Raw genomic sequence first — 26,064 nt, 5'->3', positions numbered from 1 at the left:
AGGAGGAGGGTGAGGAGGAGGGTGAGGAGCAGGGTGAGGAGGAGGGTGAGGAGGAGGGTGAGGAGGAGGGTGAGGAGCAGGGTGAGGGGCAGGGTGAGGAGGAGGGTGAGGAGCAGGGTGAGGAGGAGGGTGAGGAGCAGGGTGAGGGGCAGGGTGAGGAGGAGGGTGAGGAGGAGGGTGAGGAGGAGGGTGAGGAGCAGGGTGAGGAGGAGGGTGAGGAGGAGGGTGAGGAGGAGGGTGAGGAGGAGGGTGAGGAGCAGGGTGAGGGGCAGGGTGAGGAGCAGGGTGAGGAGCAGGGTGAGGAGGAGGGTGAGGGGCAGGGTGAGGAGGAGGGTGAGGAGCAGGGTGAGGAGGAGGGTGAGGAGCAGCGTGAGCAGCAGGGGTGAGGAGGAGGGTGAGGAGGAGGGTGAGGAGGAGGGTGAGGAGCAGGGTGAGGGGCAGGGTGAGGAGGAGGGTGAGGAGCAGGGTGAGGAGGAGGGTGAGGAGCAGGGTGAGGAGGAGGGTGAGGAGGAGGGTGAGGAGGAGGGTGAGGGGCAGGGTGAGGAGGAGGGTGAGGGGCAGGGTGAGGGGCAGAGTGAGGAGGAGGGTGAGGAGGAGGGTGAGGAGGAGGGTGAGGAGGAGGGTGAGGGGCAGGGTGAGGAGCAGGGTGAGGAGCAGGGTGAGGAGGAGGGTGAGGAGCAGGGTGAGGAGCAGGGTGAGGAGGAGGGTGAGGAGGAGGGTAAGGAGGAGGGTGAGGGGCAGGGTGAGGAGGAGGGTGAGGAGGAGGGTGAGGGGCAGGGTGAGGAGCAGGGTGAGGAGGAGGGTGAGGAGCAGGGTGAGGAGGAGGGTGAGGAGGAGGGTAAGGAGGAGGGTGAGGGGCAGGGTGAGGAGGAGGGTGAGGAGGAGGGTGAGGAGGAGGGTGAGGGGCAGGGTGAGGGGCAGGGTGAGGGGCAGGGTGAGGAGCAGCGTGAGGAGGAGGGTGAGGAGCAGCGTGAGGAGGAGGGTGAGGAGCAGCGTGAGCAGCAGGGGTGAGGAGGAGGGTGAGGGGCAGGGTGAGGAGGAGGGTGAGGAGGAGGGTGAGGAGCAGGGTGAGCAGCAGGGTGAGGGGCAGCGTGAGGAGGAGGGTGAGGAGCAGGGTGAGGTGGAGGGTGAGGAGGAGGGTGAGGAGGAGGGTGAGGAGGAGGGTGAGGAGGAGGGTGAGGGGCAGGGTGAGGTGGAGGGTGAGGAGGAGGGTGAGGGGCAGAGTGAGGAGGAGGGTGAGGAGGAGGGTGAGGAGGAGGGTGAGGAGGAGGGTGAGGGGCAGGGTGAGGAGCAGGGTGAGGAGCAGGGTGAGGAGGAGGGTGAGGAGCAGGGTGAGGAGCAGGGTGAGGAGGAGGGTGAGGAGGAGGGTAAGGAGGAGGGTGAGGGGCAGGGTGAGGAGGAGGGTGAGGAGGAGGGTGAGGGGCAGGGTGAGGAGCAGGGTGAGGAGGAGGGTGAGGAGCAGGGTGAGGAGGAGGGTGAGGAGGAGGGTAAGGAGGAGGGTGAGGGGCAGGGTGAGGAGGAGGGTGAGGAGGAGGGTGAGGAGGAGGGTGAGGGGCAGGGTGAGGGGCAGGGTGAGGGGCAGGGTGAGGAGCAGCGTGAGGAGGAGGGTGAGGAGCAGCGTGAGGAGGAGGGTGAGGAGCAGCGTGAGCAGCAGGGGTGAGGAGGAGGGTGAGGGGCAGGGTGAGGAGGAGGGTGAGGAGGAGGGTGAGGAGCAGGGTGAGGAGCAGGGTGAGGGGCAGCGTGAGGAGGAGGGTGAGGAGCAGGGTGAGGTGGAGGGTGAGGAGGAGGGTGAGGAGGAGGGTGAGGAGGAGGGTGAGGAGGAGGGTGAGGGGCAGGGTGAGGGGCAGCGTGAGGAGGAGGGTGAGGAGCAGCGTGAGCAGCAGGGGTGAGGAGGAGGGTGAGGAGGAGGGTGAGGAGCAGGGTGAGGGGCAGGGTGAGGAGGAGGGTGAGGGGCAGGGTGAGGAGCAGGGTGAGGAGGAGGGTGAGGAGGAGGGTGAGGAGCAGGGTGAGGGGCAGGGTGAGGAGGAGGGTGAGGAGGAGGGTGAGGAGCAGGGTGAGGAGGAGGGTGAGGAGCAGCGTGAGGAGGAGGGTGAGGAGCAGCGTGAGCAGCAGGGGTGAGGAGGAGGGTGAGGAGGAGGGTGAGGAGGAGGGTGAGGAGCAGGGTGAGGAGGAGGGTGAGGAGGAGGGTGAGGAGCAGGGTGAGGAGGAGGGTGAGGAGGAGGGTGAGGAGCAGGGTGAGGGGTAGGGTGAGGAGCAGGGTGAGCAGCAGGGTGAGGAGGAGGGTGAGGAGGAGGGTGAGGAGGAGGGTGAGGAGCAGGGTGAGGAGGAGGGTGAGGAGGAGGGTGAGGGGCAGGGTGAGCAGCAGGGTGAGGAGGAGGGTGAGGAGGAGGGTGAGGAGGAGGGTGAGGAGGAGGGTGAGGAGGAGGGTGAGGAGCAGGGTGAGGGGCAGGGTGAGGAGCAGGGTGAGCAGCAGGGTGAGGAGGAGGGTGAGGAGGAGGGTGAGGAGGAGGGTGAGGAGGAGGGTGAGGAGCAGGGTGAGGGGCAGGGTGAGGAGCAGGGTGAGGGGCAGGGTGAGGAGGAGGGTGAGGAGGAGGGTGAGGAGCAGCGTGAGGAGGAGGGTGAGGGGCAGGGTGAGGAGGAGGGTGAGGGGCAGGGTGAGGAGCAGCGTGAGGAGCATGGCACAGGGAGCTGTGGTCCCTGTACACAGCAGTCTCATGGTAGATGGCCCTTGTCGTTTGTGACATGCGTGCAGCCCCTGGTTCCTGTGACAGCAGGCAGGCAGAAGAGAGATGTGCCTCGTGTCTTCTGACCTGAGGAGGGCCGATTGGGGTCCCCAGCGTCAGCGCAGTGGGCGTGGAGTTTGAGAGCCTCAGGTGTCCTTTGGTGTCGCCTGCTCGGCGCACTCCTCAGGCGCATGGTGAACCCCGCAGTGGAAGCCGAGGTGCGAGGAGCACCAGGACTCGTGGATAGGGGGGCCCGCTGAGCGGGGGCCTGCCTGGCTGGATTCTGGGCAGGGGTAGGTGGATGGTGCACACACAGAATCCGGCTGGAGTACAGGACTTGTTGGACAGGAAGGTGCCAACGCGCAACCTGAGCTAGGCTCTACCAGCTCCAGAGCAGCACCAAAGGCTGGCACCATCGATGCCCAGACCTGGGCCTGGTACAGCTTCCACAGTTGGAAGGTCTTGTGTGAGTGAAGCCGCTCCTCGGCCTGTTTTCCCCGATCTGACGAGCAGCAAGGTGAACCGTGCAGCCAGCTTTCTTCCAGAAAGATTTAGGGGTGACTTCCTTACCCTCCCACCGTCAGCCCGGGTGCTGTTCTCGGATGTTGGTGTGCTCCTCCTGCACACTGAGCTCTGTGTGCCTGGGCCCCATGTCTTGGTTGTGCCCAGCTTCTGCCTGTCGCAGCGCACTCATGATTGAACAATGGGGCATGTTCTCCTGGTTCAAACCCTGTGTGTCCAAGCCCACACTTGTTTGTCTAAGTGTGTTCCAGGGAGTGAGAGAGACTGAGGCTGGGGACTTGTTTCTGGGGTCACCCCTGAATCCTATCCTAACCCGTCAGCCTGCACCTGTTTGTAAGGTGACACTGTGACTCTGTTCCATGAACTACTTAAGTACACATGCCTGTTGTGTTTTGAAACAAATGAAGTCAGGCCACTCCTGGGTTAATATGCTTGGTGTGGTCACTGGGCTGAGGGCTTTGCAGTGGCCGCAGACTGAGCAAGTGCTGTGACCGTGCTGGAGTGGGCAAGCTGTGGGCTAGACAACCAGAACAGGCTGTCCTAAGATCCGTGACCGACTCAGACATGAGCTCTTTAAGTCAGTGACTGGGAGGTCAGGAGCCCACCCTGTCCCCGTGGGAGCCCGGGCACCTTCCTCAGTGCCTCTGCAGCCAGTCTGCCACGTACCCTCCTCCTGACAGCAAATTCTGACAGGCTGGTTCAGAGGGTGACAGGAGACTGACCAGGCTTGGCCACGGTGTACTGCCACGGTCCTGCACAGACCTGTGTGTGGCCAACACTCTGACCCTGAGGCCCACAGGTGTGGGGCACCTCAGAGCCCACCAGTGAGAGCTGGAGGCCCACCGAGCTGTGTGAGCCAGAGTCCAAACACACAGCTGCAGGTACGGGTCTGTGCCCACGCGATGGCCACACCTGGGCGCACGTGTGTGTGCACAGGTACTTGTGAGCAGGCAGAGGCTATCATCTTGGCACATCCCATGTGTGTTTACACAAGTGTCACTGTGAAGTGTGGCTGGAAGGAGCCCTTCCTGGAACCCCTCCCGACGAGCGCTGTGTGCCTGACTGTTGCCATGGCAGGAAGCCCAGGCGACACACCGTCCAGATGGCCCATGGCCCTGGGAGGACAGTGTCTGGTCATCCAGGCAGAGCCCAGGGCAGGGCCACAGCTGACCCTGAGCCCAGCTTCCCAGGGGCTAGCTGGATAAAATGCCACTCGGCTCCCTGCACCTCTGCAGCCCAGCTGTGCAGGGGCAGTGCCCCGGGGCACAGGCTGTCCCAGGCACAGGACGGCAGCACTGGGAACAATGAACCCCACGGCCCGGGGGCTCCCAGTGGGAAGTGAAGGTGCTGCTTTGGGCAAAATTGACCAGGGTGACCCAGTGTGCGGCCGTGCAGCAGTGACTTCGGCTCTGCCCATGGAGGACCAGGAGGCAGACAGAGCTTTGTGGACGGTGGGGTACTTCCCACCAGACCCACCTGGCTGGAAGGAGCCAGGTGCAGTCACTGCAGCCTCCCGATGCTGATGAGGCCCCTGAGCCCAGAGCTCAGCCACAGGGAAGCCGAGGCCCATCTCACCAGCAGCTGAGCTCCTGCCTGTGGGGGAGGGCCATGTCCTTTATCACCAGGTTTCTACAAAAAGTGGTGGTTGGTCCCCAGGTTATTGGCACAAGATGCTGGGCTCTGAACTGTGGCACTTGAGGAAAACGAGTGTCTCAGGTGGGTGAGCCACGTGGGTGGTGAGGAGCTTTGCAGCTGTGCATGCACCATGAAGCCACATCAGAGCCATAGTAAAGTGTGACTTTGTTTCTCTCTTTGCAGAGGAAGAAGGAGGAGACCTGGTCCAGCCGGGCCTCAGCTTCCCAGGGCCAGCGGAGGAAGACCTAGGTAGAGTACAGACGCCGGCGCTGTTCACACTGGGACCACACAGCGCCTGCGCGCTGCAGCACACCCGCCAGTGGGACCTGGCCCCCGAAAGTGTTATGCGAGTTTGCCTTAGAGATGGTCCCCGTAGGAGCTAAATGAATGGTGCCAAGTTTTTGGTTTTTTTTTCAAAAATAGTTGTTTGAACACCTTGCAGGAGTTCTTAGAGAGAGGTCATCCCAGACCCTGGAGGCAGAGGAGGCTGCCGTGGGAGGGGAAGTGTGGCCCTCCGCGAGGAGCAGCTGTCCCCCGTCCTGTGACGGGCACCTTCTGTCAGAGGGCCCTAGCACTGCACTGCTCCACCCAGCTCTGTGACTGTGGGGCAGAGTCCTCTCCTCTCCTCCACCCGCACACTGGTCTGCAGGCTGCCTCCAGGGGAGGCTCCAGAGGCTGCACCAGGGCTGCTCATGGAATTCCCTTCGGGGGCCCCAGACACAGGGGCTGGTGCCAGGTGGCCATCAGTCTCCAGACGCGGAGTTGTGCCCAGGTGAAAAGGGGCAAATGCTTGTGCTAGAGGCGTGGAGCGTGGATGAATCCAGAAAGGAGACCTATGGTGTCTCTGGGTTCTTGACCTCCATAGTGCAGCTGATCAGAAGCCTGCAGGTCCTCTGTGTCCTTTCCTGGCCCCTGATAGCCAAGGCTGTTGCTGCCCAAGGGCCAGGTCAAGGTGCTAGTTCAACTCTGAATCTGAGCTCTTCCTGGTTCATTTCAGACCCTCAGTCACTGGATCTGCTGCTGGTTTGAGTGGTGCCGAGTTGAAGTGAGCACTGAAGGCTCTCTTTCTGTAAAGCCAGGGTGCTTTGTAAAGAAAACCTCAGCCCCAAAACGTGTTCTTCTCAATTTAAAGTACGAGAACAGGTGGTGTGGGAAACACAGCAGCACCTTCCCACAGAGAACCAGATATGAAATATCTGGCCTGACACCCCAAGCCGGGCTTTCTCCCTGGAAGTATGAATGTGTCAGAGTCTCCCTTCTTTCTGAGCTGAGTTACATCCATTGAGCTGAAGGACCATGCTGTCCACCTCTCACCCCTGCAGGACACTTGGGCTGCACCACTTGCCAGCTGCTATGGAGGGAGCTACAGTAGACATGCGCTTTCTTCTCTTGGGAAAACTAGAAGTACTTTGGCCTCCTGTTAGAGAGAGTGACAGCCTTTTATTTGAGTGGTCATGTACCTCTTTATGTCCCTCAGCATAACTCTCCACAGTGACTGTGGCTCCAGGCAGGCCTCAGGCTCCCAGGAGAGCATGGAAACACTTTGACTTTTGTTGACTGAAGTGTGGGTACACTTATGTCATTGTGTTTGCTGATGGGAAGAGTTATGCACAAGAGTGGCTGTGATGCTGCTCATCTCTGTGTCTGTTTCGATGAGGGAGCGGCAGAGCAGCCCTGGAGCATGCAGAGCAGGAAGGAAGCATGCAGAGGAGGAGGAGAGCATGCAGAGCAGGAGGGGAGCATGCAGAGCAGGAGGGACATGCAGAGCAGGAGGGGAGCATGCAGAGCAGGAGGGGAGCATGCAGAGCAGGAGGGGAGCATGCAGAGCAGGAGGGGACATGCAAAGCAGCCCTGGAGCATGCAGAGCAGGAGGGGAGCATGGAGAGCAGGAGGGGAGCATGCAAAGCAGGAGGGGAGCATGCAGAGGAGGAGGAGAGCATGGAGAGCAGGAGGGGACATGCAGAGCAGGAGGGACATGCAGAGCAGGAGGGGAGCATGGAGAGCAGGAGGGGACATGCAAAGCATCCCTGAAGCATGCAGAGCAGGAGGGGAGCATGCAGAGCAGGAGGGGAGCATGCAGAGCAGGAGGGGAGCATGCAGAGGAGGAGAGGAGCATGGAGAGCAGGAGGGGAGCATGCAGAGGAGGAGGGGAGCATGGAGAGCAGGAGGGGAGCATGCAGAGCAGGAGGGACATGCAGAGCAGGAGGGACATGCAGAGCAGGAGGGGAGCATGGAGAGCAGGAGGGGACATGCAAAGCATCCCTGAAGCATGCAGAGCAGGAGGGGAGCATGGAGAGCAGGAGGGGAGCATGCAGAGGAGGAGGGGAGCATGGAGAGCAGGAGGGGAGCATGCAGAGCAGGAGGGGAGCATGCAGAGCAGGAGGGGAGCATGGAGAGCAGGAGGGGAGCATGGAGAGCAGGAGGGGAGCATGGAGAGCAGGAGGGGAGCATGGAGATCAGGAGGGGAGCATGGAGAGCAGGAGGGGACATGCAGAGCAGGAGGGGAGCATGGAGAGCAGGAGGGGAGCATGGAGAGCAGGAGGGGAGAATGCAGAGCAGGAGGGGAGCATGGAGAGCAGGAGGGGAGAATGCAGAGCAGGAGGGGAGCATGCAGAGCAGGAGGGGAGCATGGAGAGCAGGAGGGGAGCATGGAGAGCAGGAGGGGAGAGTGGAGAGCAGGAGGGGACATGCAGAGCAGGAGGGGAGCATGGAGAGCAGAAGGGGAGCATGGAGAGCAGGAGGGGAGCATGGAGAGCAGGAGGGGAGCATGGAGAGCAGGAGGGGAGCATGGAGAGCAGGAGGGGAGCATGGAGAGCAGGAGGGGACATGCAGAGCAGGAGGGGAGCATGGAGAGCAGGAGGGGAGCATGGAGAGCAGGAGGGGAGCATGGAGAGCAGGAGGGGACATGCAGAGCAGGAGGGGACATGCAGAGCAGGAGGGGAGCATGGAGAGCAGGAGGGGAGAGTGGAGAGCAGGAGGGGAGCATGGAGAGCAGGAGGGGAGCATGGAGAGCAGGAGGGGAGCATGGAGAGCAGGAGGGGACATGCAGAGCAGGAGGGGAGCATGGAGAGCAGGAGGGGACATGCAGAGCAGGAGGGGAGCATGGAGAGCAGGAGGGGACATGCAGAGCAGGAGGGGACATGCAGAGCAGGAGTGGACATGTAGGTTAGGAGGGGGCATGCAGGGTTGGAGGGGACATGCAGGGTAGGAGGGGACATGGAGAGCAGGAAGGCCAAGCAGATCAGGAGGGGACATGCATGGTAGGAGGGGACATGCAGGGTAGGAGGGGACATGCAGGGTAGGAGGGGACATGCAGGGTAGGAGGGGGCATGCAGGGTAGGAGGGGGCATGCTGGGTAGGAGGGGACATGCTGGGTAGGAGGGGGCATGCAGGGTAGGAGGGGCGTGGAGAGCAGAGAGCATGGAGAGTGGTGGGCAGGATGCACCTAGATTCTAATTCTCCAGTCCACATAACTTGGAGGCTTGGTGAGCACGTCCTGGGGAAGAGGGTGGTCTGCAGGTTCGTTTTTGGTGCAGTGGCCTCTCAGGCCGCGTGTTGCACTCTGGCGGAAGGGCAGTGGGAGGGGTGTGGAAGACCAAGTCTTGAATACAAGGTACAAATGAGTTAGTAGATCTCCCAGGAGAGGGAGTTTGCTGAGCTCGTACCTGGAGCCTGGATGATTCCTTCAGTTTGTCTGTGGTCACATGAAGTACAGTGAGGGATAAGGCCAGGTGAAGGAGTCAGAATGTCACACTGCTTGTTGTGCAGGCCAGAGGTAAGGAACAAAGCCGCTTGTTACTGTGGCCAGGTATGAACATGAAATTCACTTTTCTACCTGTTTATGCTGTTCAGTGGCATTGAGGACACTCACATGCTGTGCGGTGGTCATTGCCAGCAACCCCCAGAGCTCCTTTATGAACTGAGATGTCCCCCTGAACACCACTTCGTCCCCGGCCCCTAGCACCCCATCCCACCCTCTGTGCTGTGCATTTGAGGACTCCAGGAACCTCATATGAGTGGAGTCACAGCTCGTCTCTGGTGGCGGGCTGGTATCCCTCAGCACAGTGCCCCGAGGTCACCTCAGTGGGAGCGTGTGTGGAACCTCCTTCCTCTCAGGCTGTAGTACGCTCTGGTGTGTGGACAGGCCATGCTCCGCTCGCCCCAGGTCCATCATGGTGCTCAGGTTGCTCCCACACATTAGCTCCTCTTGCAGAGTTGCCGTGCGCCTGGCCCACCCTCCCCGCGGTCCGCATGCTCTCTGTGGGTGTGTATTCAGAGTGGAATTCTGCCTGATGGCACACCTGTGCTCCCTTGTTGGGACATCCACACTGTTGAGGAACAAAGGTGTTGGAGTCAGCTTTTTCGCTGCTATGACTAAAAGATCTGAGCAATGTTAGGGGAAAGGTTTACTTAGAGGCTCACGGTGTCAGCGGTCTCAGTCCAGAGACAGCCAGGTCCTTCCTTGGGGCTCTGGGCGAGGCAGGGCATCATGGTGGAAGAGTGTGGCAGAGGGAAGCAGCTCACATGAGGGTCAGGAAGCAGAGAGAGGCTCCACTTCCAGATACAAATAGACACCCCACAGCCTCACCCCCAATGAGCCACGTCCTCCAGCCACACCCCACCTGCCTCCAGTTCCCACTCAGCTAATCCCCAGGAGGGATTAATTCATGACCATGTTAAGGCTATAACCCAACCGTTTCTCCTCCAAACATTCTGCATTGTCTCACATGTGAGCTTGGGGGGGACACTCACATCCAAACCCTAACAGAAGGTATTCAGCCCTCTGCCCCAGAGTCTGGCTGCAGGCTGCGGCTGGTGGTTATAACAATGAGAAGGAGCAGCCGAATTCCAGAAGCTCTGGAAGAGAACTGAGGGTGTGGTGACCAATGGCCTCAGGAGCTCCCAGCCACCCTGGTTTTCCCGGGTGAAGCAGGAATGAGGGCAGGGATCCGGGCTGGCTAGGGAGAAGGCCAGGGGCCCGCTCTGGGGACAGGAGGGGGTGGGAGCCCGGCACGGACAGGAGCTGCCTTTGAGCCTGCTCACTAAGTGTCAGACCCAGCCTGTCCTGCTTCAGCGGGCCTCACGTGGGGGACAGCAGTACCAAGACCCACAGCCACGCTGCGCTCCTGTGGGTGGCACTGGGGCCTCGCCACCTCTACACCTTCCCTACCTACTCTTCTCCCCTGTCTTAGTGGGAAATGCTTTTAATTCACTCGTGGTTTCTCTGGCTTTAGTAAGTCACAGTTGATGAGTAAAAGTTGTGCACACTTGCAGCGCACAAGGAGAAGCTTTTATATCTGTCCACGTGGCAGGGTGCTCCAGGCAAGCCCGTGAACCCCTCAGCTCACGCGGGGTTCTCCTCTCTGTGGTGAGAGTTTAAGCTCAGCTCCCAGCAGCTTCCCAGTGTACAGTGCATTGTACAGGAGGCGGCTTCAACTTTCCCCTTCCAACCGAGGTTGTGACCCACACTTTGACCCACATCTGCCCACTGCATCCCTGGCCCCGTCCCCACCCTCTGCTCTCAATTTCTGAGGTCCATGTTCTTAGGTTTCACATGTAAGTCAGCTCCTGGGAGGGACCCTTCTCCTGGGAGGGACTTCTCCATGCCTGGGTCATCTCATTTGTACGATGCCCTCCAGGTTTACTGGTCTGGCCACCAATGCCAGGATTTCATTCATTGTGGCTGAATGTCGCTCCGTCTTGTGTGTGCCCAGGGTCCCTCGTGCACTCCTCTGGCTGAGCCCTGCTCCGTGAGCCTGCAGCACCTGCTTCACCCCTGGTCTCCTTTGCTCTGAGCACAAACACAGCGGTGGGGCAGCTGGGCCGCCACTCTGGGGTTCTGATGGGCACCAGGGATGGAGACCTGATCTGCAAAGTACAACAGGGAAATTGATTTAAAAGGAAGAATGAAAAAGGGGAAGGATGGAGGAAGAGGGGAGGAGGGAGAGAAGGCAGAGTCCTATTTCTGATGTTGTAGCTAATCAGGAGTAAAAACCATGATTCTGTTTTTTTCCAAATGGTATTTTCCACTTTTCACATCTCTCAGTTGGGAGGGGTAACCCAGTCTCATGTTCATGGAGCTATAATTCTACTAGGCCAAATTAAAGACATGGTCTTGGTGCTGTGAGAGCAAATGATCATCATTCCCCAAACACTGCAGGGCGCTGTCAGCGTCATCCAAGCTGGGGCCACAAAGCAAGAGGTGGCACTTGTTTGGGGGCCCATGACAAGCACCAGCCCTTCTCTCAACGGTCCTTGCAGGCTCCAGGGCCAGATGAGGGGCAGCGACTGCAGGCCCCAGGGTTCTCTCCAGGGCAGCTGCGTTAGCAAAGCCATCTTTTCAGAAAGCAGGACTCTTCCCCCCGCCAGATGCTATCACTTCATTTTAAGAGCACATGCATTCTCTGGAGCTCATGAAATGTAGGGCAGGAACATAATTTTATCATTAGGAAAATGGCCCTGAAATTTAGGGAAATACAGAAGCTTTCTATAAAATTAATCTAAAGTCAGTGATAAAAGAAACTAATGCTACACCACTCAAAGAGACCACAATGGAGTAGAAAACCCACGTTGCTCTGTGAGTGATCTCTGTTAGATTGGCTCACTGGAGACCATCCTGCAGTTGCCCCTGATATCTGGGTATTCAGCCAACCTCAGAAAACACCTAAAGAAAAGCCCTGTCTATGCTGAGCATGTACGATGCTATGCTTCTCCTCGTCACCCCAAACAGCAGCAGAACCACTGGTACTAGCGGGTGGTACCAGTCGTCTGGGCCAGCTAGATGGCTGGAGTGTGCAGGAGTGCATGGTACCGCTGTGTGAAAACGCTGTGTGCTTTCTCTCAGGGACTGAGCGTTGCGGGTTTCTGTATTCCCAGGGTCCTGGAACCCATTCCCAGAGTGTTAATTCCAGCTCTAAGGGGCTGGTGGCTTGTTTGCATTTATAAAAACATTTATATTGACCCAAATCTTAAATTGGTAAGTTAATCGCAAAGTAAAATGGGAGAAAATTGTCAAAGCATATTAAACCACGTGAGATGTGAGGCCCAACCCCAAGAAAAAGGACGCGTAGAGGAGGTCTGTCATTTCAAAACAGGAGAGTGTTGGCACAGCGCTGCAGCCCCAGCTCCTCCTCCAGGTGGCACATGCTGCACCAGTGTCTCTGGGGGGCACCCTGTGACTCCTCAGAGGCCTTCAAGTGGGAAGAGGCCCACAGCCATGGGGGCTCCTACTTTACTTAGCAAGAATTCCCCTTTAGATATTCAGTGGTCTTTGACAAATGGCCCTGGTCTTTATACTTACATTGACTTAGTGACTTCTGGGCATCCAGACTTACCTCAGGACAAATTTCTGCTGACCTCCTGCCCCAAGGGCAGGACTTCCCACTCCTCCACTGTACACTCTGCATTTCCTCCTCCTCCCCTCCCCATCCCTTCCTCAAAACCGCTTCTTCGCCCGGTGCCCTCCCTGCACTGCCAGCGGGGCCCTTGCTCCTGGCATGATGTGAAACACGTCGCAATTCCATGCTGTGGAAGAGGACGAGGCACTGATGAGCGGGGACAGATGCTCCATGCCTGGGGATCAAGGGAACTTAACAATGCCACTTCAAAACCTTATTTCTATGCAAATCATGTCCCTGAGCATGGTGCTAGGAAAGCTGGCGGGTTCTACCAGAACAAAGTACAGACGCTCTGTAGGAGCTGTTGTAGTCAACTCTGAGTTACAGTGACCTCTCCCTGTCATGGGAGGCCGGCTCCAGGAGTCCCTGCAATGCCCCAATCCTTGGAAGCTCAAGTCCCTTATATAAAAGGGCACAGTATTCACATACGACCTATGTCTGTCCTAAATCATCCCTAGGTAACTTATAAACCTGATACAATGCAAGTGCTATGAAAATTTATTTCTGTGCAAACAAATTAAAATCAGTTTTGAAGTTATGCATATGTAATACTTGAGAAAATCAGGGTATTAGGGTTTTCCATGTAAAGTTCTGGAATGCATTCTGTAAACTTGCTCCTAAATATTTCTTTTCACCTTCCACAATCTCCAAGACTAGTTGTGCCCAGTGACTCTTGGTACCTTCGAGGACGGCTTCCCCGTGGCGATTCAGGGCTCAGGTGTGGAGGGCCCCCTCAGCCTGCAGCCCCTGGCCTCAGTGGGCCCACGAGGCGGGGCTTGGGGTGAGAGGGAAAAGAGATGCGTAGCTGTGTAGTCCACAGGGAGACCAGCAATTAGAGGTGCTGACCACAGTCTCTAAAATCATAGCCAGAGATCAACCCAGTGCAGGCCGAGGTCGCAGTGGGGGGTGTGGACGAGATTTCCATGTTGCACTCGGACAGTGAAGAGTGAACTTGAGAAAACACAGGCCTGTTTAGGAGCCCGAAACTGGTCCATCAGCAGCCCTCGGAGGAGAGAAATGATCAGCTGCCATCGGGGCACTCCCAGTGGCATAGCACCTGGCCAGGAGCAGGGCGCCTGAGCTCTCCTCTTGCCCTTAGACTGGCGGGCGGGCGTGTGCTGTGCTTGACCTGCAGGAGCACAGCCCAACACCGCTCCCCCTGGGGCTCTGCAAACAACAGACTCCTGCGTGACTCCAGCAGAGTCCCTCAGCCTCTGGGAAGAGCTGCTGAACAGGAGAGCAGAGAGCTGCCAGTGGGACAGGGACCTCAGGACAGGGGAATCGGCGTTCCGCAGCTGTCTGAGTGGAGGTGGGACCTGGAAGGGCAGGAGGAGGATGCTTCCTGGGCAGGCTGAGCCTCCAGCCTCAGCTCAGCTTGGGAACCGGCTCTCCGCACTTGGAGGCTCTGTGTCCAGCAGCACCGGCCTCCACACAGTGGACATAGAGCCTCCCCAACACAGGTGGTGACGACCAGAAATGTCTCCAAACACGGCCAGCATCCTCGGGGGCTGAGACTGCCCTCTGATGGTGAGGGTCCTCGTCCCTTCTCCTGCCCCAGAACTGCTCTAAATCCTGGCTGTGAAAGGCAGCAGAAGAGCCCGAGCCAACTCACAGCAGTCCATGTCCAACAGCTGTCCACGTCCAACAGCTGTCCACGTAAAAGAGCTGTCCACGTCCAACAGCAGTCCACATCCAACAGCAGTCCACATCCAACAGCAGTCCACGTCAAAGAGCTGTCCACGTCAAAGAGCTGTCCACGTCAAACAGCTGTCCACGTCCAACAGCTGTCCATGTCAAACAGCTGTCCATATCCAACAGCTGTCCACGTCAAACAGCTGTCCACGTCCAACAGCTGTCCACATCCAACAGCAATCCACATCCAACAGCTGTCCACATCCAACAGCAGTCCACATCCAATAGCAGTCCACATCCAACAGCAGTCCACGGCCAACAGCAGTCCACATCCAACAGCAATCCACCTCCAACAGCAGTCCACATCCAACAGCTGTCCATGACCAACAGCAGTCCATGTCAAACAGCAGTCCATGTCCAACAGCTGTCCATGTCCAACAGCTGTCCATGTCAAAGAGCTGTCCACGTCCAACAGCTGTCCACGTCAAAGAGCTGTCCACATCAAACAGCTGTCCACGTCCAACAGCTGTCCACGTCCAACAGCGATCCACATCCAACAGCTGTCCACATCCAACAGCTGTCCACGTCCAACAGCTGTCCACGTCCAACGGCAGTCCACATCCAACAGCTGTCCACGTCCAATAGCTGTCCACATCGAATAGCTGTCCACGTCCAACAGCTGTCCACGTCCAATAGCTGTCCACATCGAACAGCTGTCCACGTCCAACAGCTGTCCACGTCAAACAGCAGTCCACGTCAAACAGCTGTCCACGTCCAACAGCTGTCCGCATCAAACAGCTGTCCACGTCAAACAGCAATCCACATCCAACAGCTGTCCACGTCCAACAGCTGTCCACGTCAAACAGCAGTCCACGTCAAAGAGCTGTCCACGTCCAACAGCTGTCCACATCTAACAGCAGTCCACATCCAACAGCTGTCCACATCCAACAGCTGTCCATGTCAAACAGCTGTCCACGTCCAACAGCAGTCCACATACAACAGCTGTCCACGTCAAATATCAGTCCACATCCAACAGCTGTCCATGTCCAACAGCTGTCCACGTCCAACAGCTGTCCATGTCAAACAGCTGTCCATATCCAACAGCTGTCCACGTCCAACAGCAATCCACATCCAACAGCAGTCCACGTCCAACAGCAATCCACATCCAACAGCAGTCCACGTCCAACAGCTGTCCACCTCCAACAGCAGTCCACATCCAACAGCTGTCCATGACCAACAGCTGTCCATGTCAAACAGCTGTCCACGTCCAACAGCAGTCCACATCCAACAGCTGTCCACGTCAAATATCAGTCCACATCCAACAGCTGTCCACGTCCAACAGCTGTTCACGTCTAACAGCTGTCCACATCCAACAGCAGTCCACATCCAACAGCTGTCCACATCCAACAGTTGTCCACATCCAGCAGCAGTCCACATCAAACAGCTGTCCATGTCTAACAGCAGTCCACATCCAACAGCTGTCCACGTCCAACAGTTGTCCACATCCAACAGCTGTCCACATCCAACAGCTGTCCACATCAAACAGCAGTCCACGTCCAACAGCTGTCCACATCCAACAGCTGTCCACATCAAGCAGCTATCCACGTCAAGCAGCTGTCCACGTCAACTGTGATATTTGGGAAAAATACTAAAAACAAATCATCAAAGTGCTGCCCAAAGGTAGCTGTGGGGAAGGAGCAGGAACAGGATGGTTGGGGGCCCAGCTCGTCCTGTGAGCTCAGGGCATGCTGGACTGGGGACACGGGGACACCACGTGCAGTTGGGATGGGCCACCTTGCTGAGCAGCACCCAGGTCAGCAGATGTGTCGCTTGCCAGTGGGCAGAAGACACGGACACTGTGAGCAGTGTCCCTGTGGCCAGCACAGCCCCTCCAGGGGCCTATGCTGGGCACCCCAGGCGGAGCCAGGTCCTGCATGCAGCTCCTTCCTGCACCACCCGCACCTTCTCACACATGTCTGTGATGGTCTGCAGCCCACCTGGCCAGGTGACAGAAAGGGGCACAGACATCTGCAGTGTGTCCTTGGGCCAACTCAGCTCCCAGAGCTAAGGGGTCCACGTCCCTCCCTATGCCCCACATCTGCTGCCACAGAGAGGCGTCCATCCCAGAAGGAGCAAGAGAGCCACACAGGTTTGTCACACGCCTGGTTAAAGGCCGCTTCACAAGCTAGGATCCAACATGGCGGCCGGCGAGGAAGCAGCGATTCCAACGTCTCCACTTTAACGGGATAAGAAAGACCCACCTGAACAGATGCAGCCTACCTACGGAGGAACTTCTAGCATAATTCCCTTAAGAGGAGAGCAGCCGTGAACTGGTAGGTTTATTGGAAGTGACAGTTCGTCCCAGAGAAGTGGATCTTGGACAGCCACTCGGGCACAGAGGTCTAGTCCCGCAGACATCAGCCGCTCGGCAAGCGGCTCCCCCGGGAGGCCTAGAGCTCGCTCTGGGAGCAGCCACTTCACCTGCCCGGTTCCTAACCACGCGGCCACAGCTACCCGGCTCCACAGGTGGCCCCGCGGCGGGTGCAGAAGTTGAGTCCTGAAACCAGTGGCCACTTTTGCAAGCGGCTGACACCCGAGCGGCTTGGCCCGTCCCGCCCGAACCGGCAGTCGGCATCCTCCATCAGGGCTCTCCTGGGATCTCAGCTCATTCAGCTATGGAACAGGTGATTTCAGGCTGGTATTTGCCTGCATCTAGCAGTCAGATTTCTTGCTCAGGCTCGGGACTGGGGATCTTGTGGAGAATACTCCTAGAGGCTCGTGCCTGGCAAGGCGTGCGCTGGGCACTGAGCAGCTGGATTCTGGTTCCCGGGGCTAAACTGGCCCAGGTCTGAGGAAACTGCGGAGACTGCCAGTGGAGGCCAGCTCCAAGCGGAGCGTGCGCTGAGCTTGGGGCGACTGGGTTCTGACTCCCGGAACAGTTTTGGCCTGGGGGCAGGGGAACCCGTGGGGGTCGCTCACTGGAGCCAGCTCCCAGCGGTGAGTGTATCGGGATCCGAGAGGCGGGGTTCTGGCTACCGAAGCTGCTTCGGCCCAAGGATAGGGAACCAGCGGTGTCTGCTTCTCAGTCAGGCTCCTGCTGGGTGCTGTGGGGACAGAGAGGAGCTTCCACCTGCACCCAGAGCAGGCCAAGTGACCCGCCGGCGTGGTATCATGACACCCCAAACGCAGCTGGGGCTGAAGAGAGTAGCCGCCCACGCCTAGAATAGGACCAGCGACCCCGAGGCGCGGTAGCCAAGTAACCTCATTTGGAGTAGGGGCTGTACAGAGCTGCCATCTGAGCAAGCAGGGCAGGCAGACCTGCGGCCCACTGGCAAGACAGGCCAGGTAGCTTGCCAGCGTGGTGGACACGCAACACCGAGGCAGTCGCGTCACACTGGTTGGAGTGGGGGTGGAGCAGGGTCGCCGCCCGGGTCCGGAGGGGGCTCAGCGACCCGTTGGAGAGGTAGTCAGGTACCCCCATTGGGAGTGGGGGCTGTGCAGAACTGCGACCCACCGGCCTAGAGGTCTGCCAGCGTGGTAGACACGTCACACCAATTGGAGTGGGGACCCAGCAGAGCCGCCACCCACATCCAGATCAGGACCAACGACCCCAGGGCGTGGTAGTTAGGTTACCACAATTGGAGTGGGGGCAGACCAGAGCCGCCACCCGTACCCGCAGGGGGGGCAGACCTGCGACCGACCAGCGTGGTAGACAGATCACCCTAATTAGAGGAGGAGCAGAGCCACTACCTGCCCTGCAAGGGAGACTGCCCAACTATACAAGAGCAATATAAATAAATAGGGGGTAAATTTCAAAAACACAACAGTTGCACCAAGCAGAAAGAAACGCGAGCAGTATGAAAAGACAAGGAAAGAAAGGACCACAAGCAATGCAGGTCAACTCAACTTTAGAAGAGGTAATAGCTGCAACAGATGGAATGTCAGATAAAGAGTTGAGGATATATATGCTTCAGATGATCTGGAGTCTCAAGGAAGACATGAGACAGCAAAATCAGACAATGAAAGATCACATTGACAAACAAATCCAGGAAGTAAAAGATCAATTTCACAGGGAGATAGAGGTAATAAAAAACAAACAAATAGAAATCCTAGAAATGCAGGAAACAGTAAACCAACTTAAAAACTCAGTTGAGAATACTACCAGCAGAGTAGATCACTTAGAAGAGAGAACATCAGACAATGAAGACAAAGTATTTCAACTGGAAAAGAACATAGATAGCTCAGCAAGACTGCTAAGAAACCATGAGCAGAACATCCAAGAATTATGGGACAATATCAAAAGACCAAATTTAAGAGTCATTGGGATATAGGAAGGCACAGAGCTCCGTACCAAAGGAATAAACAGTCTATTCAGTGAAATAATACGAGAAAACTTTCCAGACTTGAAGAATGAGACAGAATCCCAAATCCTAGAAGCCTACAGGACGCCAAATGTGCAAAATCATAAGAGATCCACACCTAGACACATTATAATGAAGATGTCCAACATACAGAATAAGGAGAGAATTTTAAAAGCTGCAAGAGAAAGAAAGCAGATTACATTTAGGGGTAAACCAATCAGGATAACAGCTGATCTCTCAACACAGACTCTGAAAGCTAGAAGATCCTGGAATAACATATTTCAAACACTGAAAGAAAATGGGTTCCAACCAAGAATCGTGTATCTGGCGAAATTAAGCTTCAGGATAGAAGATGAAATTAAAACCTTCCACGATAAACAAAAGTTAAAAGAATTCACAGCTAGAAAACCATCTCTTCAAAAAATCCTTGGCAAAACATTACAGGAAGAGGAAATGGAAAATAACATTGAAAACCAACAATGGGAGGTAGGACAGTAAAGGGGGGAAAGTAGTCAAAGTGGATAACAAATCAGGTTTAGTAACATCAATAAACAAATTTGGCTAGAAGAACAAACCATATCTCAATAATAACCCTAAATGTTAATGGCTTAAACTCACCAATCAAGAGACACAGGCTAGTAGAATGGATCACAAAACAAGTCCCAACAATATGCTGCCTACAGGAGACGCATCTGATAGGAAAAGATATTCATAGACTGAAGGTGAAAGGTTGGGAAAAATCATACCACTCATATGGACTGCAGAAACAAGCAGGAGTGGCCATACTCATATCTAATAAAATAGATTTCAAGCCAAAGTTAATCAAAAGGGATAAAGAAGGACACTTCATACTGCTCAAGGGAACCATACACCAACAAGACATAACAATCATAAATATATATGCCCCAAATAATGGTGCAGCTTTGTTCATCAAGCAAACTCTTCTCAAGTTCAAGAGTCTAATAGACCACTATACAATAATCATGGGAGACTTCAACACACCTCTCTCACCACTGGACAGATCTTCCAAACAAAAGTTAAATAAGGAAACTATAGAACTCAATAACACAATTAACAACCTAGACCTAATTGACATATATAGTCTATACCACCCAACATCAAGTAGTTACACTTTTTTCTCAGCAGCACATGGAACCTTCTCAAAAATAGACCATATATTATGTCACAGGGCAACTCTTAGACAATATAAAGGGGTAGAGATAATACCATGCATCTTATCTGACCACAATGGAATGAAACTGAAAATCAATGATAAAAGAAGGAAGGAAAATTCAAGCATCACTTGGAGAATGAAAAATAGGTTGCTGAATGATCAATGGGTTTTAGAAGACATCAAGGAGGAAATTAAAAACTTCCTAGAGTTAAATGAAAACACAGACACAACATATCGGAATCTATGGGACACATTGAAAGCAGTTCTAAGAGGAAAATTCATTGCTTGGAGTTCATTCCTCAAAAAAAGAAAAAACCAACAAATAAATGATCTCATACTTCATCTCAAAATCCTAGAAAAAGAAGAGCAAAACAACAGCAAAAGAAGTAGAAGGCAAGAAATAATTAAAATCAGAGCTGAAATTAATGAAATTGAAACAAAAGAAACAATTGAAAAAATTGACAAAACTAAAAGTTGGTTCTTTGAAAAAATAAATAAAATTGACAGACCCTTAGCCATGCTAACGAAAAGAAGAGAGAGAACCCAAATTACTAGCATACGGGATGAAAAAGGCAATATCACAACAGACACTTCAGAAATACAGAAGATAATCAGAAATTATTTTGAATCCTTATACTCCAATAAAATAGAAGATAGTGAAGGCATCGATAAATTTCTTAAGTCATATAATCTGCCCAGATTGAGGCAGGAGGATATAGACAATCTAAACAGACCAATAACAATAGAGGAAATAGAAGAAACCATCAAAAGATTACCAACTAAGAAAAGCCCAGGACCGGATGGGTATACAGCAGAGTTTTACAAAACCTTTAAAGAGGAACTAACACCAATACTTTTCAAGCTATTTCAGGAAACAGAAAAAGATGGAGAACTTCCAAATTCATTCTACGAGGCCAACATCACCCTGATTCCGAAACCAGACAAAGACACTTCAAAGAAAAAAACTACAGACCAATATCTCTAATGAACATTGATGCAAAAATCCTCAATAAAATTCTGGCGAATCGGATTCAAATACATATCAAAAAAATTATACACCATGATCAAGTAGGATTCATCCCTGGGATGCAAGGCTGGTTCAATATACAGAAATCAATAAATGTTATTCACCACATCAATAGACTTAAAAATAAGAACCATATGATCATCTCGATAGATGCAGAAAAAGCATTCGACAAAGTACAGCATCCCTTTATGTTCAAAACTCTAGAAAAATTAGGGATAACTGGATCATACCTCAACATTGTAAAAGCAATCTATGATAAGCCACAGGCCAGCATCATTCTGAATGGAGAAAAATTGAAGGCATTCCCTCTAAGATCTGGTACAAGACAGGGATGCCCTCTCTCACCACTTCTGTTCAACATAGTCCTCGAAACACTGGCCAGAGCAATTAGGCAGACGAAAGAAATTAAAGGCATAAAAATAGGAAAAGAAGAACTTAAAATATCACTATTTGCAGATGATATGATCCTATACCTAGCAGACCCAAAAGGGTCTACAAAGAAGCTATTAGAGCTAATAAATGAATTCAGCAAAGTGGCAGGATATAAGATCAACACGCATAAATCAAAGGCATTCCTGTATATCAGCGACAAATCCTCTGAAACGGAAATAAAGACAACTACTCCATTCACAATATCCCCCCAAAAAATAAAATACTTGGGAATCAACCTAACAAAAGAGGTGAAAGATTTATACAATGAAAATTACAGAACCCTAAAGAAAGACATAGAAGAAGACCTTAGAAGATGGAAAAATATACCCTGCTCATGGATAGGCAGAACTAACATCATCAAAATGGCGATATTACCAAAAGTCCTATATAAGTTCAATGCAATGCCAATCAAAATCCCAACAGCATATCTTGTAGAAATTGATAAAAGAATCATGAAATTCATATGGAATAATAAAAGACCCAGAATAGCAAAAACAATGCTAAGCAGGAAGTGTGAATCAGGCGGTATAGCGATACCAGACTTCAAACTATACTACAGAGCAATAGTAACAAAAACAGCATGGTACTGGTACCAAAACAGGCAGGTGGACCAATGGTACAGAATAGAGGACACAGTAACCAATCCACAAAACTACAACTATCTTATATTTGATAAAGGGGCTAAAAGCATGCAATGGAGGAAGGATAGCATCTTCAACAAATGGTGCTGGGAAAACTGGAAATCCATTTGCATCAAAATGAATCTGAATCCCTATCTCTCGCCATGCACAAAAGTTAACTCAAAATGGATCAAGGAGCTTGATATTAAATCAGGGACACGGCATCTGATAGAAGAAAAAGTTGGTTATGATCTACATGCTGTGGGATCGGGCTCCAAATTCCTCAATAGGACACCCATAGCGCAAGAGTTAACAACTAGAATCAACAAATGGGACTTACTCAAACTAAAAAGTTTTTTCTCAGCAAAAGAAACAATAAGAGAGATAAACAGGGAGCCTACATCCTGGGAACAAATCTTTACTCCACACACTTCAGATAGAGCCCTAATAACCAGAATATACAAAGAACTCAAAAAATTAGACAATAAGATAACAAATAACCCAATCAATAAATGGGCCAAGGACCTGAACAGACACTTCTCAGAGGAGGACATGCAATCAATCAATAAGTACATGAAAAAATGCTCACCATCGCTAGCAGTCAGAGAAATGCAAATCAAAACCACCCTAAGATACCATCTCACTCCAGTAAGATTGGCAGCCATTAGGAAGTCCAACAACAACAAGTGCTGGAGAGGATGCGGGGAAAAGGGCACTCTTGTTCATTGCTGGTGGGACTGCAAACTGGTGCAGCCAATTTGGAAAGCAGTATGGAGATTTCTTGGAAAGCTGGGAATGGAACCACCATTTGACCCAGCTATTCCCCTTCTCGGTCTATTCCCCAAAGACCTAATAAAAGCATGCTACAGGGACACTGCTACATCGATGTTCATAGCAGCTCAATTCACGATAGCAAGACTGTGGAATCAGCCTAGATGCCCTTCAATAGATGAATGGATAAAAAAAATGTGGCATTTATATACTATGGAGTATTACTCTGCATTAAAAAATGACAAAATCATAGAATTTGGAGAGAAATGGATGGCATTAGAGCAGATTATGCTAAGTGAAGCTAGTCAATCTTTAAAAAACAAATACCAAATGACTCCTTTGATATAAGGGGAGTAAACAAGGACAGGGTAGGGACAAAGAGCTTGAGAAGAAGATTTACATTAAACAGGGATGAGAGGTGGGAGGGAAAGGGAGTGAGAAGGGGAATCGCATGGAAATGGAAGGCGATCCTCAGGGTTATACAAAATGACATATAAGAGGAAAGGAGGGGTAAGACAAGATAATACAAATGGAAGAAATGATTTACAGTAGAAGGGGTAGAGAGAGAAAAGGGGAGGGGAGGGGAGGGGGGATAGTAGAGAATAGGACAGACAGCAGAATACATCAGACACTGGAAAGGCAATATGTCAATCAATGGAAGGGAAACTGATGTGATGCAGCAATCTGTATACGGGGTAAAATTGGGAGTTCATAACCCACTTGAATCAAACCGTGTAATATGATGTATTAAGAACTATGTAATATTTTGAACGACCAATAATAAATTAAAAAAAAGTAAAGCCAAAAAAAAAAAAAAAAAAAAAAGGCCGCTTCACATTTCCAAACTGACCCTCCTGAAATGACCCTTTACTGCAATCCCAACTCACACCGGCAGCTTCTGCAGTAAAGGGTTTCTGCACTGGGCACGTGATCTAGGGCAGAAATGATGAAGGAAAAGAGGGAGGTGAAGAGTTCCCTTCAGTAAAGAGGCTCAGCTGATCCATTCGCCTTCCCTAACTCGGGGCCTTTATTTAATTTCACTTTTTTCAGATATTTTTTCTGTGTGACCTAGAATGCTCATTTTTGAACCATAGGCTGAGACTCATTAATGGACAATGAGTCCAAGTTACAGGGTCACTACCAGCAACTTCAACAACGGAAACAGCAGTAACGAGGTACAGAAAACCCCCAGAGTGGGTGTCCAATGAGACATCCGCTGCTGGGCGTCCTGTGCCGGGATCTGAGGTGAGCAGGACGAGATCTAAATGTCTGCAAGCCACAGGCAGAGCCAGGCCCTGGGGAAGTCATCTGCAGGCAGCAGGGCAGGAGCACTGCCCTGGGCCAGGACTCGATCCCCTGCCCGCCCTGCTCCTCACAGTCTTTGTTCAGAAAGCTGGAGGCTGTGGAGAGACAGACCACTTCCTGTCTCAGGGTGAAGGCAATGAGTCTGAGTCCCCGAGATTAGGACAAGACACAGCTCACAGGAGCCTGCTGAGTGCTGACCCTGTCATGTCTCCTGTGCTCTGGCCAAGCCACCTGGTCTGTCCAGCGTGTGTAAAGTGCATCTCAGAGGTGCAGGAGGATACAGAACACAGCCGAGGGAGGGTGGCTGAAGGCCCCCATGGACATTGTCACTTACTGCCACCTCAAAGCATGGTCTCCATGGTGACAGAGTCCACTTCAAACTGCAAAGACTGGCAGCCCCACTCAAGATTAGTTTTGGATTCTGAAGATTTTCTGTGACGGGATTTGCTTCATCAACCACATGTCATTAGCAGGCTTCTATGCAAATGGGTGGTCAAAAAGAATGTGAACTCATGTGCAGAGCCGTGTCATTCAGATGTCCACCAGGCCAGTTGGAAAAGTGCGTGTTGTGTCCCTGGAAATGTACGAGGAGGAGTGCTGGGAGGTGTCCCTGGTGAGGAGGGTCCTGGCTCATGTCCTGGGAGGTGTCCTGGAAGGCAGGTCCTGGCTGATAGACTGGAGGTGTCCTGGAGAACAGGTCCTGGTTGATAGACTGGTAGGTGTCCCTCTAGGGGAGGGTCCTGGCTGATGTCCTGGGAGGTACACTGGAAGGCAGGTCCTGGCTGATAGACTGGAGGTGTCCTGGAGAACAGGTCCTGGTTGATAGACTGGTAGGTGTCCCTCTAGGGGAGGGTCCTGGCTCATGTCCTGGGAGGTACACTGGAAGGCAGGTCCTGGCTGATAGACTGGAGGTGTCCTGGAGAACAGGTCCTGGTTGATAGACTGGTAGGTGTCCCTCTAGTGGAGGGTCCTGGCTCATGTCCTGGGAGGTACACTGGAAGGCAGGTCCTGGCTGATAGACTGATAGGTGTCCTGGAGAACAGGTCCGGGTTGATAGACTGGTAGGTGTCCCTCTAGTGGAGGGTCCTGGCTCATGTCCTGGGAGGTACACTGGAAGGCAGGTCCTGGCTGATAGACTGATAGGTGTCCTGGAGAACAGGTCCTGGTTGATAGACTGGTAGGTGTCCCTGGTGAGGAGGGTCCTGGCTCATGTCCTGGGAGGTACACTGGAAGGCAGGTCCTGGCTGATAGACTGGAGGTGTCCTGGAGAACAGGTCCTGGTTGATAGACTGGTAGGTGTCCCTGGTGAGGAGGGTCCTGGCTCATGTCCTGGGAGGTAGCACTGGAAGGCAGGTCCTGGCTTGCTAGGAGCCACAGCAAAAATATTGATACAGGCACCTTTGGGTTTAGTGACTGCCAGCCAGCCATTGAGATTATGATTATGTTAAGTTACATTCATATGGTAATTGGACTCCTGCTGTTTACCTGGGCCCGTTACGGGACTCAGGTTACTCATGTCACTCTTGTAATGGGAGAGTTCCCATTGGTTGGGAAAGGATGGTAGGAGGGTGTTCCGGGGGAAGTGGAGCCCCCGGCTCAGGTAGAACACACGTGGGTGGACCGACTTGTTAGGGGACTCACACGGTCTCTCACAAAATAAAACTTTGTTTCAGTTTGACTGGCTTGTGTTTTTGTGCCCAACCGGTTTGCAAGATTGCAAGCCGGAGTGCACTGACAGCCCAGCAGGGAGGCGCCCAGCAGGAAGGCAGCAGGCGTGCTCGGCGACAGCAGCGGCAGGAGCGGAGCTCAGGAGAGCCCACGCGGCCCGGCCGGGCAGCCTGCAGCAGCTCTTCCCCCTCCATGCAGAGAGGTTGTCACAGTGACAGAGGGGGCTCGTTTGCCCAGCCTTGGACGTGGCGAGCCTGTTGGGGCAGCCCCTGCAGTTCTGAGGGATCGCCTCTGCTTCCAGCGCCCGACGGCCCCCTCCATGCCACAGCTGTGACTGTGAAAGCAAACGCTTGCTAAGGTGGGAGCCTGGAATCCAGACCCGGATCCTGGCGAGTCGCTGGGTGTTATTTGACATGGGTTTCAGTGGGCGGCTTTTGATTGTAGTTGGACTTTTCAGAATGGCTGAGGTGGACAGCTGCTGGCTGGGCAGCTTCAGGACGTTCCACGCTGTTTCCAAACAGGACAGGCAGCTGTGGTCAGTAATCAGCTCGTCCCGCAACCCACTGCTGACAGGGCAGGCAGGCAGGTAGGCCCAAAGCCCCCGGCCCCCAGGAGGGGACCTGCTGCAGGTGAGCAGAAGTGGCCTCTGAAAGACCTGGGGCTCCCGGACTCAGATCCCACTGAGCCCCCGAGACCCCGGCCGGGCACAGAGCTCCTGGGTGCGTCAGGGTCTGGGCAGTTTTACAACATGTCCTTTCCTCCCTTCACCAGCGCTACCCAGTCTCTCCAGTACCCAC

At 53.8% G+C, this 26,064-nt stretch overlaps 1 protein-coding gene across 1 annotated transcript in view; it reads left to right on the top strand.

Moving 5' to 3' along the window:
- The window catches only part of Dlgap2 (DLG associated protein 2), a 243,944-nt gene that overhangs the window by 99,366 nt on the left and 118,514 nt on the right, over positions 1 to 26,064 (top strand). The window contains exon 3 of the mRNA XM_077792488.1: positions 5,064 to 5,129. Within this exon, the coding sequence (XP_077648614.1) occupies positions 5,064 to 5,129 (66 nt within the window). The remainder of the gene's footprint in view (positions 1 to 5,063; positions 5,130 to 26,064) is intronic.

This window comes from Urocitellus parryii, chromosome 14 (assembly GCF_045843805.1).
Source record: "Urocitellus parryii isolate mUroPar1 chromosome 14, mUroPar1.hap1, whole genome shotgun sequence".
NCBI classification, from domain to species: domain Eukaryota; kingdom Metazoa; phylum Chordata; class Mammalia; order Rodentia; family Sciuridae; genus Urocitellus; species Urocitellus parryii.
Note: the sequence above shows the minus strand (reverse complement) of the source record. Positions and strands in the feature narration are given on the sequence as shown.